This window comes from Athene cunicularia (genome assembly GCF_003259725.1).
Source record: "Athene cunicularia isolate RWA chromosome 12 unlocalized genomic scaffold, athCun1 chr12_part1, whole genome shotgun sequence".
Classification (NCBI taxonomy): Eukaryota; Metazoa; Chordata; class Aves; order Strigiformes; family Strigidae; genus Athene; species Athene cunicularia.
In genome coordinates, this window is record NW_020799116.1 from 13607298 (window position 1) to 13619260 (window position 11963).

Genomic DNA, 11963 nt, shown 5'->3' on the forward strand with positions numbered 1-11963 from the left:
AGACCCACAGGAGCTGACATGGCTTTCACAAAGCCTTTGAGAACGAGCGTAGGTGAGCAGGAACCTCCTCTAACATAGCACCATCCTCAGGGTTTCCCCAACAGGCCAGGTGGTACAGGAGAGCCCTCCCAGATTAAGGACAGATGTGCTGCTGACAGGTGTGTGAGCTGGAGGGCAGTGCAGGGAGGAAACCTCCAGTCTCCCCATAGGTCTTTGCCAGACCATCGCAGCCACAAAAGGGGAACCGGGCCTCAGTTGAGGTTAAGGCGAAATGTATTCAGATAGAGCTGGTTGCAGGGGGCGAGGGGGAGGGATGCCATGCAGGGAGACACTGCCTGGCCCAGGGATGCGGGCAGCCTCCCCCAGCAGAGAGAGGGGAGCGGGGCGGGGCTGGGGGTCTGTGGAGGGGCAGGGAAGGGGACAAGGGTGTTAGATGAGGGGAGGGGAGCCCAACCATGCCAAGTCCCAGATCTATTCCTGGGCCATCAGGGAGGCAGCATAGGGCCAAGCGCCATCCTGTCAGCGGTAAATAAGTTAAAAATCAAACTGTGAACAGCCCAGGATACCTCCAGGTAGGAAAGGGGGTTAAGAGCCTTGTGTGGGTGGTGGTTTCCCGTTTGATATAAATTTCACCTTAACGAGCAATAAAACTGATATGAAAGGAAAAACCCATGAGCAGCAAAAAGACATGTTAGAAATAGCACCAGGTTCCTGCTGGGGACTGGTGGGCACGCAGCCCCCACCACCGTGGGCAGCCCAGATCTGGCTGGGGCGGCAGTCGAGCCCCGCTGGCGGGCAGCCTTGCCTGCCGAGACACTGTCCGCACCTACACCTTTGGCTGCTCTCCTGCCTTGCCCCTGGCAGCGCCATGAGCATCTATGGAGAGAAGTGAGGCAGCGTCAGAGACGAGGTTGGGGACCAGCATCGTCCCCCCAGCTTTGCACTGACCAAGCCCATGGCACTGGACGGGGATGCTGCTGGACCTGCCAGTGCCAGTGGCCGTGCCATGCCTTGCCTACCTGCCCCTGGGCGCTGCCTGCAGTGCAGCTCACACTCCTCCTTGCTGTCGAAGCGGTTGAGGTTGCCCTGGCAGCCACTGTAGACAAAGGGCCGGCACTCGGTGACTCTTTGGTTGTAGTACCACCGCAGCGTGTAGTGCTGGCAGTCCCCCTCGTCCAGCGGCAGGCTGCAGGGCTCAGCTGTGGGGGGCAAACAGCGATGGTGAGGGCAGGCAGGAGCTGGCAGCACACCGGGGGTAAAGGCAGCCAGACCCAGGTGGCAGAGGAGGAGAAACCCCAGAAGGGGAAGGCAGGGAATAGGTCCCAGCTGAGCGCAGGCAGGGTTTGGCTTGAGGGGACATCTCTCTGCCCTGCTCATGTCCCACGGGCAGCTCCCAGCAAAGGCTGGAGATAGAGCTGGGAGGGAGGTGGCACGGGAACATGATGACCACAGCACTCCTTGGAAGTGTACCAGAGGGATGTGTACTCTTTGCATGCCACTGCTGCCACTGGGCTTCCCTGCTCTCCTGGGAGCTTTGGGTTCTCCTCCTGCAGTTCATGACCAAGAGCACAGGGAGCCTGCCAGGGGCAGCAGGTCCCACCAGCACAGCAAACCACCAGGGACAGCTTCAGTAAGGGGGACAGAACATGAGGTTTTCATGGCATGCATGGCACAGTGCTGTGATGAGGAATGTGCACCCCACCTGGGTGCCAGTGAGAGGGCTGCAAATCCCAAATCCCTCCAGCCGGAGGGCATGGGGACCTGCTGCCAGGTGGGATGTGGAGGCGTCACCCCAGCAAAGCTCAGGTGGCCCCACAGTTGCCTCTGGTGGCTCCATCCTCAGTGCCAGTAGGCTGCAGGGAAGCTCACCATCCATCACAGGCTGCTCCGAGCTGTCCATCTCCGGGACTTCATCGTAGTCCGCCTCCTCCCCATACATGCTATCATACTCGAGGTCGTCGGTGTCGAGCATGACCTGCCTGTCCTGCCCTGAGAGACAGCACTGGGTATGAGCAGCTCTTGCCTCATCTGCCATCCTGCTCCCCCCAGCCTCAGCCCCTGCTCTGCACATGCCGGCACACACACAGCACACACCTGTGCATGCCTGCATGCACACACACTCCTTGCTGCCCTCTCCTCTCCCCACTCTTTAATTAAAGCCCCCTGGGATTGGATTATCCCTCAGTGCCTGCAAGCAGAGGGCAGGGACGTGACCAGTCACACACATGGAGCAGGAGAAAAGAGGGACAGGGACTAAAAGCCCAGGGACATCACTCACCCTCCTCTTCCTCAGCGTGTGACAACTTGAGCACAGGGACTGCACGAGCGCTGCCAACAGGGAATGGTTGAGTGGGGAAGAGCCCTGCAAAGGGGAAGGACACAGCACAGGCATCAGGGAGGCAGTGAGGGGACCCGGGGTACTTTCCCAGTACTGCTGCAGCCTGCTGGGGTTCACAGCCAGGGATGGGGGACCTGGGGACCCTCCCTCCTCTCTCTGAACTGCAGACCAGGGCTGCTGAGGGCTCCCAGAGGAGGGACAGGCAGGAGGAGCTGCTGCCCAGTGAGTTAGTGCCCACTGGGAGCCCAGCAGGATGGGGATGGGGATGATGATGGGCACAGGGAGGCACATGTGTCCACAGGGCCAGGTCTTGTAGGTCCTCCAGGCTCTCCATCACCTGTTTGGCCACGCTCCCTCTCCTGGCGGACGCTTCTTCCTCCTCCCAGGGCAGAATGGAGGCTGCTCCTGGCCTGAACCCCCCAGCCTCCTTGGAGAGAAAGCACCCACCTCATCCCAGCCCACCCCTTGCCCTTCATCACTCCATCCCGCTCCCCCAGCCCACCCTCCCCTCCAGCAGTCCTGGCCCCTGCAAGGCTGCCTGACCCAGCTCCAGCACCCAAGCATGGATGTGGTGCAGTCCCCATGGTCCCTTCTTGATTGCACAGACCCTGGCTGCACCCAGACCCCACTGGCACTATCCTGAGCCGGCTGCCCCTGGGAATCCCTGCTGTGCCATCACTTCTGCCATGCACCATCCCTCCTCCCTGCACGCAGTCCCACACTGATGCCAGCCCTGACAGAGGGGGTCCCAGAGGGTCCAAGCAGCCTCCATCCCCCCCCAAACCAGTGGCACACTTGGGTGCCAGGACCCCTTCAGTGCCACACACGCGGGGCAGGGTCTAGGAAGGGAGAGCCGCAACCTGAGTGCTCACGTGAATCCAGGCGCCGCGGGAAGTGGCCGCCGCAGGCTGTGGGAGAGATGGGGTAGGGGGTCAGGGGCAGCGGGGACCAGACCCCCGGCCCCAGGGCAGTGTGGTGGAGGATGCTTACCACAGTGCTGGTTCATCTCCTGCCTGACGAAGGTGCGGATCTCATCCTCCTGCCGGGCATGCAGAGGGGCAGAGGACCCACATCGCAATGGGGGACGGTGTAATTAAAGAGGAGGAAAACCCCTTCCCCCAGGCCCATGCAGCGGGGCAGAGCCCGGAGGTGGGGGAAGCCCCTCCATCAGCGGCGGTGGGACGGATCCAGCCCTCCATCCCACCCTGGTGACCTGAGTGCCGCGAGCCCATGCCAGCTCCCTCCCAGCTCCTTACCGTCATGCCCGGCTCCCCCTTCTCCCCACGGAGCCCCTGGGTGCCAGGACTGCCCTAGGGTCAAGCAGAGGAGAGGTGGGAGGCTGGCCCTGGCTGGGGCTCACCTGCCCAGGGCTGGGCACCCGCTCACCCACCTGCTCTCCTCTCTCGCCGGGGATGCCAGGCACGCCGCGGGTCCCTGGCACTGACTGTCCAGGGGGGCCTCTCTCCCCCTGCAAAGAACACATGCTCCAGGTCTGGCTGGTGGCTCCAGAGCCTCTCTGCCCTCCCCAGCACCATGGATGTACTGCTTTCCCTGTCCCCACACCCCGTGGATGCCTGTGCAAGTGGGGATGGGAACGGGGATGGGAATGGGGATGGGTCCAGTCCAGCCCCATGACAGGAAGGTCCCCAACCCCCAGGCTTTCATCTTCTGGGCTCACGGACACAAGGGAGGACCCCAAAGCCAGTGAGCTGGCAGGGCAGGGACAGAGCTGCGACATGGCTCCTGATGCCACCAACCCTCTTCCACTCCAGGGACAGGGCCACCCATGGTGGGGACTCACCTTCTGGCCCTGCATGCCCTCAGGGCCTCGGGGGCCAACACTCCCCGGTGGCCCAGGAGGGCCAGGAGCACCGTCACTGCCCCGGGGACCGGGGCCACCAATAATGCCTGGGGCACCCTGTGGGAGAGCAGAGGGTGAGTCCAGGGGTGTTGGAGCCCCTGGCCCCAGAGCAGGTGCCATGGGCATCCTCCAACCCCACATCTGGGCATCCCCAAAGCACCGACACCAGTGCCTTCTTGTCCAGGGCAGGGATCTGTTATCTCTTATGGTTTAGTGACGTAATTTAGAGCAGTGCCAGATGGTTCTTCTGGGAGCATCTGGCTTCGGACCAAGGCTGGATCCTGGTAAAAGCAATGTGGTACAATGTGTACCATCCCTTTCCAGCCTGCTCACCCGGTCTCCTTTCTCCCCCTGGTCTCCTTTGGCTCCCTGCTGCCCGTCGAATCCCCGGTCGCCCTGTGAAAAGGAAGGGGCAGGCAGTGGGCAGGCAGCCAGGGACAGGCAGTAGGGGGCTGGCAGTAGGGGAAAGGCAGCCAAGGGGCTGAAGTGCCATCACGGCTTTTCCCAGCATAGCCCTGACCTACCTTGGGTCCCATGAGCCCCTCCTTCCCAGGGATGCCCGGTGGTCCTGACAGACCCAGCTCTCCCTGGGGGACAAAGCAGACATTCATCAGCCACTGGCCATGGGTTCTCATCCCTCCCTGGTGACAGCACGGTGCTTACCGGCTCGCCTTTCCTCCCCAGCAGGCCCGAGCGTCCCGGGATCCCCGGTTCTCCCTACAGCAGGCAGGAGAGAGGCAGGGCAGTCAGTCCTGTGTCCCTCAATGCTCACCCCAGAACTGCGGGGAAAGGAGGGGACCCCATGCCCCTGCCACGGGGCCAAGCTCTGGCCTCAGCTGGCTGGCGGAGGGGATCCAAATGGCCACAGCCTCCACGCACTGTCCGAGCTCCTGTGGCACCCTGCGGGCACCCACTCACCTTCTCACCCTTGTCCCCATCGAGGCCACAGGCGCCTTTCATGCCCCGGTCACCCTGCGAGAATGAGGAGGGGAGTCAGAGCCCTGCTGAGCCAGCACAGGTCCTGGCCAGGACAGCACTGGCAGGCAGAGGGGCCAGCTGACCTTAGGGCCACGCATGCCCAGGGGTCCTGTGTCCCCCTTCTCTCCCCGGGCTCCGGGGATCCCATTGCGGCCGGGCTGGCCCTGCAGGAGAGCACACAGTGTGAGAGGGGTCTGCTCCTGCCCTGTGGTGGGGTGGCAGCAGCATCGAAACGCAACTCCTCACCGGCTCGCCAGGCTCTCCCGATGCTCCGACCTCTCCCTGGGGAAGGCAAAGGCATCAGACAAGGCAGGCAAGGCGGATGGTACCCTCAGCACCTCCCCAGCACTGCCCCAGCACCCCAGCAGCAGCAAGCAGTGCCCAGCTCCTTACCTTCTGCCCACCAGGGCCACGTGCCCCAGGGAAGCCTGTGGAGCCCTTCTCACCTTGCTCACCCCTTGACCCCTGCAAGCAGAAACCCAGATCAACACAGGGCAGGAGGGAAAGCTCTGGCCATGGCATGGCCATGGTGTGGCCATAGTGGCCTCTGAGGTCAGCTCTGGCAGCTCCTGTGGCTGGGGTGCCAAGCACTGTGCCAGGGTACCTACAAGTACCAGCACAGGCCCCCCCAGCCCCGTACCTTCTCTCCAGGCATGCCTTGCTCCCCTTTGTCCCCCTTGTCCCCTTCCATGCCCTTCAGACCACGCTCTCCCTGCAAAGGGTGAAACACAGGGAGGAGTCAGGGGATGGAGATGCTCAGATGCACACTGGGGTGGGGAGGACAGATGCCCCTGGCTCAGGGACACAGGGGTCCATGGAGTGGCTGAAGGAGAGGAGACAATGTGCTCTATAAGACAGTGTCCCTAGCAGCAAGACCCCCAACTCCTCTGACAGGCAGAGGTGTGTGTGTGGCTGTTGTGTGCCACTTGGGAGAGGGGATGCAGGATCAAACCCGTAGGGCTAGGAGCTGCCCTGGGCCAGGAGCAGGGCGGGCAGGGCCTTGGGGAGGAGGGTGCACAGGAGGACTCCGGCTCATCAGGACAAGATGGACGACTCAGAGAGGGACAGGGAGGATGGAGATACCTCTTACCGGCTCCCCCTTGTTGCCCCGTGCTCCAGCGGGCCCCTCCACCACCACAGTGTCACCCTGCATATCCAAAGTAAGGGGAAGGTGAGCAGGGGGGCCAGTGCTGCTGCCCCCCTTCCCACTGCCCCCCAGCTCAGAGATTCACCTTGTCTCCTTTGGGCCCCGTGGCTCCAGTATCTCCCTGAGAGGAAGGGGAGATGGTGAGATGCTGCAGGGATGTGCGATGGGGAGCGGGAAGCATGTCCCTGGGCACCCCAGTCCCTAGGGGTGCATTGTTCACCCCTCCCAGCTCTCCAGCCTGCCGGGTCCCTTACCTTGTCCCCACGCTCCCCCCGGTTCCCAGGCAAGCCCTGCGGGAGAGAGGAAGAGGGGTGGTCAGGGAGGGTCCTGGCTAGGGGTGCAGCTGGGAAGGGGGATATTTACCGCCAGCCCGCGATCGCCTTCTGGCCCTGGGCGCCCATCTTCACCCTGAGAGAAGAAAAGGATATGAAAAGGGGGTCTGGGATGGGGACAACCCCAGTGTCACCCCACCCTGGGGACAGGTGCAGTGCTGGCTCCCTGTCTCCTCGGGCCTGGTGCTGTGGGATTTCCCACCCCTGGTTGTGGGGACATGGGGGGCTGCAGTGGGGGTGCAGCGAGGATACCTGTGGTGGTACCTACCCGCGGCCCTGGGTCTCCACGCTCACCTCTGGCTCCTGGCAGCCCAGCCCCTGGGGCACCCTGCCAGAGGAAGGCAAGAGCTCGTCCCTGTCCTTGCTGTCCCACTGCTCCTCCCAGCCACACCATGTTCCCCCCCATGCCAGGGGACACCCCACAGAGGCCCCACTGCTCTGGGTATGCAGCACAGAGCAGGCTCCTATGTGCCACCATCCAGAGTGGTTTCAGCATCACTCAGGGGGTGGCTGCAGTAGGGAGTATTCCCACACCCCTCATGCTATAGGGCTGCTCCCATCCTACCTTGTCACCCTTCAGGCCAGAGGCCCCTTGTAGGCCCTAAAAGAAAGGAGAGGGGTGAGTAAACCACAGGAGGAAGGCAATACCAGGCACCCTGCAAAGCATCCCTGAGGCTGCCACAGTGGCTCCTGCCCTGTTCTGGAGCCCCTGGGGCTGGGGAGGTGCAGGGTGAGTCCCCATCACCCTGCCTGAGCTGGCAGGGGAGCCAGGGCAGAGCCTGCACCCCCCAAGGATGCTGCAACAGCGGAGGCCCGTACTCACAGCTGGCCCTGGCGGCCCCACGGGTCCTGGTGGTCCGGAGGTGCCATCTCTCCCAGGAAAGCCGATCAAACCCTGTTAGGGAAACACAGTGAGTGGGCAGAGACCACAGCCAGGAGCTGGCAGAGCTTGCAGGAACCCTGCTGGCACTCCCTGAGGGTCCCGTGTCACCCATCCCAGTGAGGCCAAGCACTGGCCATAGCCTTTACCCTCTCTCCTGGGGGACCAGGTGGCCCAGGCTGTCCATTGTCCCCTCTGAGGCCAGGCTGTCCTGGTGTTCCAGCAATGCCTGCTAAGCCTGGGGGTCCTGGGGGTCCTGGCAAGCCGATGTCACCCTGCAGCAGGGAGGAAAAAGATGGGACAGCTCAGCGAAACAGCCCCCAGGACTGTTATTCTCCCATGGCTGGCTGAGCCAGGGCAACACCTGGATGTCTGGGACATGGTGAGAGCCAGGGTGACCCGTGGGCAGGGGTTACCTTCAAGCCTGGAGGCCCATCCTGTCCTGGAGGTCCCCGCACACCGACACCTGGAGATCCCTGTGTGATGGCGGAGCACAGGGTGTGTCCCCCAGCTGGCAGACACGGGGGTGCAGCCCCACAGGGCTGGGGGGCACCCCACTCCCCTAGGAACAGGGGACACTTACCTTCTCCCCTTTGGCTCCGGAGGACCCCTTGGCTCCCTGCAAAGACACCAAGATGCCAGGAAGGGCTGGATGGTGAGTGCTGGGGGCACATATCCACCCCCAACAGCATCCACTGCCCCCAGGACCCACCCTCCACCCCCACACGTGACTCCTACTCACATCTTCCCCAGGATCCCCCGGCTCCCCGAATCCTCCTGACTCCCCCTGGCAGGGGGAAACAAGAAAAAAGCAGGGTTGGGAGAAATATGCAGGGGGAGCGGCTGCAGCTGGACAACCCTCTGCCATGGGCAGGCAGCTGGGGAGCCCAGGGCATCCATAGCTCCCTCCCCACCAGCCCCCCCAGGGCAGTGCTCACCTTTTCGCCCTTGGGGCCTGGCAAGCCTCGGTCGCCTTTGGAGCCCTACCAGGGGGAGAGAGGTGCTAGGGGAGGGGGGGCAGACACAGGGCTGGCTTGCCCCCCATAAGATATGGGGTAGCAGCAAGGAATGATGAGGTTAATGGCGGGGACGAGGTTAACAGGGCCTACTCACAGGTTCTCCCAGCAGCATGCCCTCCAGCAGCGCCGGCTCACCCTGCAGTGACAGGGTGCTCAGGTGTGCCCGCAGCAGGTGCCATCGCCCTGCAGACCCCTGCCCACCCTGGGGCCATTGGCAGCACCCAGGGGTGGGGGTCCCCCAGCCTTGCAACCTGGCTCCTTACCTTCTCGCCTTTGGCACCAGGAGGGCCAGCAACAGCCTGAGGCACAGGGGAGAGAGGGGGCAGGTGAGCAGGGCTGCATAGGGATGCTCCCCCCCATCCCAGCCGGGGAACAAGGGGAAGCTCCCAGCTGCTGAGACAGCTCTGCGCTCACCTGCCCTGGGGCTCCGGCATCTCCTGGCTCTCCCTTGGGACCCACAGGGCCTGAAGGTCCCGGCACGCCCTGGCACAAACAGCACAGCCCTCAGCCTCAGCTGCAGACACCCTGGGCTGAGCTCTGTGGGGCTCCTGCTGGGATGGGACGGGGTGAGCAGCAACGTACCATCTTCCCAGGCATCCCTGCCTCGCCATCCTTCCCTGGCACGCCGTCCCTGCCTGGCACACCTGGCTTCCCGCTCTCCCCCTGTGGGCAGCAAGAGCAGAGCTGGGGTGCTGGGGTCCCACAGCCCCCCAAGCAGCCCCAAGCACCCACACAGATGGCAGCCGGGCAGGGGAGGGGTGACACACTCACCACTTGTCCTGGCAGCCCAGGGACACCCGGTGGGCCCTGCAAGGGAGACATGAGCAAAAATCAAGTAGCAACTGAGCACCAGAAACAGCCAGAAAGCAGGTTGGGGGGCTGCAGATACTTACCCCTGGGCCAGGGGGACCAGGGGGGCCAGGTAGCCCCACACTGCCCTGGGGACCAGGCAAGCCCTGCAGTGGAAACAGCCAAGTCAGAAAGGGGACACTGCACTGCCCTGGCACAACCAGGACCTCAGCTGCCCCCATGGGAAGGTATTTGGCTGCGGGGCCAGCTGGCTTTGGTGGGGCCAGATGGTTTTGGGGGGCCAGATGGGGAGGGTGCAGTTGCTCACCCGGATGCCGGAGCCAGGCTCCCCTGGATCGCCCTGTGAAGAAAGTGCCCATGTCTGTCCCATCGCCCTGACCCAATGGCCACCATGGTCATGGACACATCTCCACCCCACCATGGGGCTGTTCCCCAGGGCCAACTGGATCCAAGAGAGGAGCCAGCTCAAAATGTCCTTCCCTCATCTCAAAATGTCCTGAAATGTGGCCCTCCCTCCAGGTCCCCCAAACCTGGCAAGGCACTGCCTTCCCCTGCCAGGTTGGACATGGCAATGCTGATGCTGATACTGTACCTTGGTCCCAGCTGGGCCCTGGGTCCCTGGTGGGCCAGTGCTGCCCTGTTGGGGACAAGGTGACATTACGTCATCAGTGCTTGCTGACAGAACAGGTTGGGGAGGGGGCAGTGGGGCAGCACAGTCCCAGCACTGCCACACCTCCCCTGTTCCTCTGGGGGATGCCACCCCAGGCTGAAGTCCCCCTTGTATGACAGTTCACTGCCTGTAGGGTGGGGTGGCTCCTTACCGGAGGTCCTGGGGGTCCCGGGTCTCCCTGGTTGCCCTGAAGGGAGGAAGAGATGGGGTCACTTCAGGGATGGGTTTTCCCTAGTGGGTGCATCGGGTATCCCCTGGGAGAGGAGATCCAGACAGTGCCAGCAGCTCTGGTAAGCACCCACACCAAGTGAGGACAAGCCTGGTCAGCTCCTGGCAAGAGGCCTGGGGCCAAGCACCCACCCAGGCAGCAGGGTGGCCCCCACGGTTTCACCCAGCACCTGCAGCCAGAAGTGCCTGGCTGTGCGCTGAGGTGGGGAGGCACAGTGACATGGGGGGGACACAGACACCTACCGGGCGTCCCAGCACGCCGGGGAAGCCTGGCAGGCCCTGCAAAGAACCACATCAGAGCCGGTGGGTGAGTAGGAGCCCGCCACCCAGGGATGCTCCCCATTCCCAGCATGCAGTACCCAGCCTGGCTATTTACAGGGGGGACTGGGAGGCCCCCTAAAGCCCTGTGGGCCCTGCACAGGGTGGGAAGGAGATGTACGAGATGTGAATGCTCCCACTGGTGCTAGTGGTGGCTCCTGTGGGACCACAGGACCTTCCCCCCGTCCCAGCCCGCATCCCCCCCACCATGTCCCCACTCACCGGCTTCCCCTCGGGGCCAGCCAGCCCTCTCTCACCCGGGAGACCCTGAAGCAAGAGATAGGGATGGGGTCAGTGCCAGGCAGGGGTATGGGGTTGGCACCAGGCAGGGGGACAGTGCAGTACTCACCGGGGCACCATCCCTGCCCTTCTCGCCAGGCTCCCCTCGCTCACCTCGCAGGCCACCCTCACCCTGCAGCAGGGACAGAAGCAGGATCATAGGACAGGCAGGGACCTTCCCGTCCCCCTGAGATCCTGCTGACACCCAAAGAGGGGTGCCCCCAGCAGTGTCCCTGCCTGGGACTTTGCTTCATGGGGCCACCCCGTTGGCAGCGGGAGACTTATGACCACAGACCTTATCTCCTTTGGGTCCCCGCTCACCCTCGGCTCCTGGCTCGCCCTGCATCAGGGAGAAGACAAATGCCATCAGCCCCCCACTGCCACCCTGGGGACACCCATCCTGGTGCTGTCCCCAGCCCCGGCCACGTACCTTCACTCCCTTGGGTCCAGCAGGGCCACGCTCGCCTGGGAAGCCCATCAGGCTGCCCTCCACCACGTCTGCCTGCGGGCAGGGTGTAGTCAGGGCCTGCACCCGGGGGGGGACCCCAGGAAGGTCTCCCCAGGAGTACATCCCTCTGCAAGCCCCTGTGCCAGGTAGTGGATGTGGCCATCCATCCCTGGAGGTGCAGACGCACCTCCTGGGAAGGATCCCCAGCAGCAGCTATCACCTACCTTGGGCCCCGGGGGCCCCGGGGTGCCAGGCAAGCCGTCCCTGCCCTGGGAGGGGGGAAAAATAGGTTGAGCATCAAAGGACAGCAGGGCATGGGGGAGCAGAGCCATCCTGGTATGGCCACTCTTGGCCCCTGTAGGGTATTTCCTTCCCCCCCACAGAGCCCCCCCCATCCCCTCAAGAGGTGCAGAGCACATGGAGGACAGAGTGGACCGTGTCCCCGTCCCAGCTCACCTGCTCACCCCGGTCACCCTTCTCGCCCCGGTCACCCTGGGAAAACAAGGCAGTGACTGTCACAGGGCCATCCCAAAGCTTGTGGACCAAGTCCCCCAGCCCTCACCCCACGCCTCCGCACACACTCACCTTCTCACCGGGCCGCCCAGCCTCCCCCAGCTCCCCGGCCCGGCCCGGCACCCCGGGGATGCCGCAATGG

At 63.7% G+C, this 11963-nt stretch overlaps 1 protein-coding gene across 1 annotated transcript in view; it reads right to left on the bottom strand.

Moving 5' to 3' along the window:
• Positions 1-6: 6 nt before the first annotated feature.
• Positions 7-11963, bottom strand: part of COL7A1 (collagen type VII alpha 1 chain) — a 31514-nt gene continuing 19557 nt past the window's right edge. Inside the window, exons 75-121 of the mRNA XM_026857459.1 lie at positions 11894-11943; positions 11765-11800; positions 11533-11577; positions 11291-11362; positions 11156-11200; positions 10931-10993; positions 10804-10848; positions 10507-10542; positions 10187-10222; positions 9958-10002; positions 9673-9705; positions 9449-9511; positions 9327-9362; positions 9138-9218; positions 8970-9038; positions 8819-8854; positions 8650-8691; positions 8475-8519; positions 8279-8323; positions 8120-8155; positions 7953-8012; positions 7686-7811; positions 7480-7551; positions 7222-7257; positions 6925-6984; positions 6688-6732; positions 6579-6614; positions 6410-6445; positions 6268-6324; positions 5818-5889; positions 5571-5642; positions 5424-5459; positions 5261-5341; positions 5118-5171; positions 4863-4916; positions 4724-4786; positions 4533-4595; positions 4140-4256; positions 3729-3806; positions 3595-3648; positions 3329-3377; positions 3211-3246; positions 2676-2765; positions 2279-2362; positions 1870-1989; positions 1020-1199; positions 7-876 (exon numbers count right to left, since the gene is read on the bottom strand). Of these exons, the coding sequence (XP_026713260.1) occupies positions 827-876; positions 1020-1199; positions 1870-1989; positions 2279-2362; positions 2676-2765; positions 3211-3246; positions 3329-3377; positions 3595-3648; positions 3729-3806; positions 4140-4256; positions 4533-4595; positions 4724-4786; positions 4863-4916; positions 5118-5171; positions 5261-5341; positions 5424-5459; positions 5571-5642; positions 5818-5889; positions 6268-6324; positions 6410-6445; positions 6579-6614; positions 6688-6732; positions 6925-6984; positions 7222-7257; positions 7480-7551; positions 7686-7811; positions 7953-8012; positions 8120-8155; positions 8279-8323; positions 8475-8519; positions 8650-8691; positions 8819-8854; positions 8970-9038; positions 9138-9218; positions 9327-9362; positions 9449-9511; positions 9673-9705; positions 9958-10002; positions 10187-10222; positions 10507-10542; positions 10804-10848; positions 10931-10993; positions 11156-11200; positions 11291-11362; positions 11533-11577; positions 11765-11800; positions 11894-11943 (2840 nt within the window). The 3' untranslated portion in view covers positions 7-826. The remainder of the gene's footprint in view (positions 877-1019; positions 1200-1869; positions 1990-2278; positions 2363-2675; positions 2766-3210; positions 3247-3328; positions 3378-3594; positions 3649-3728; positions 3807-4139; positions 4257-4532; positions 4596-4723; positions 4787-4862; positions 4917-5117; positions 5172-5260; positions 5342-5423; positions 5460-5570; positions 5643-5817; positions 5890-6267; positions 6325-6409; positions 6446-6578; positions 6615-6687; positions 6733-6924; positions 6985-7221; positions 7258-7479; positions 7552-7685; positions 7812-7952; positions 8013-8119; positions 8156-8278; positions 8324-8474; positions 8520-8649; positions 8692-8818; positions 8855-8969; positions 9039-9137; positions 9219-9326; positions 9363-9448; positions 9512-9672; positions 9706-9957; positions 10003-10186; positions 10223-10506; positions 10543-10803; positions 10849-10930; positions 10994-11155; positions 11201-11290; positions 11363-11532; positions 11578-11764; positions 11801-11893; positions 11944-11963) is intronic.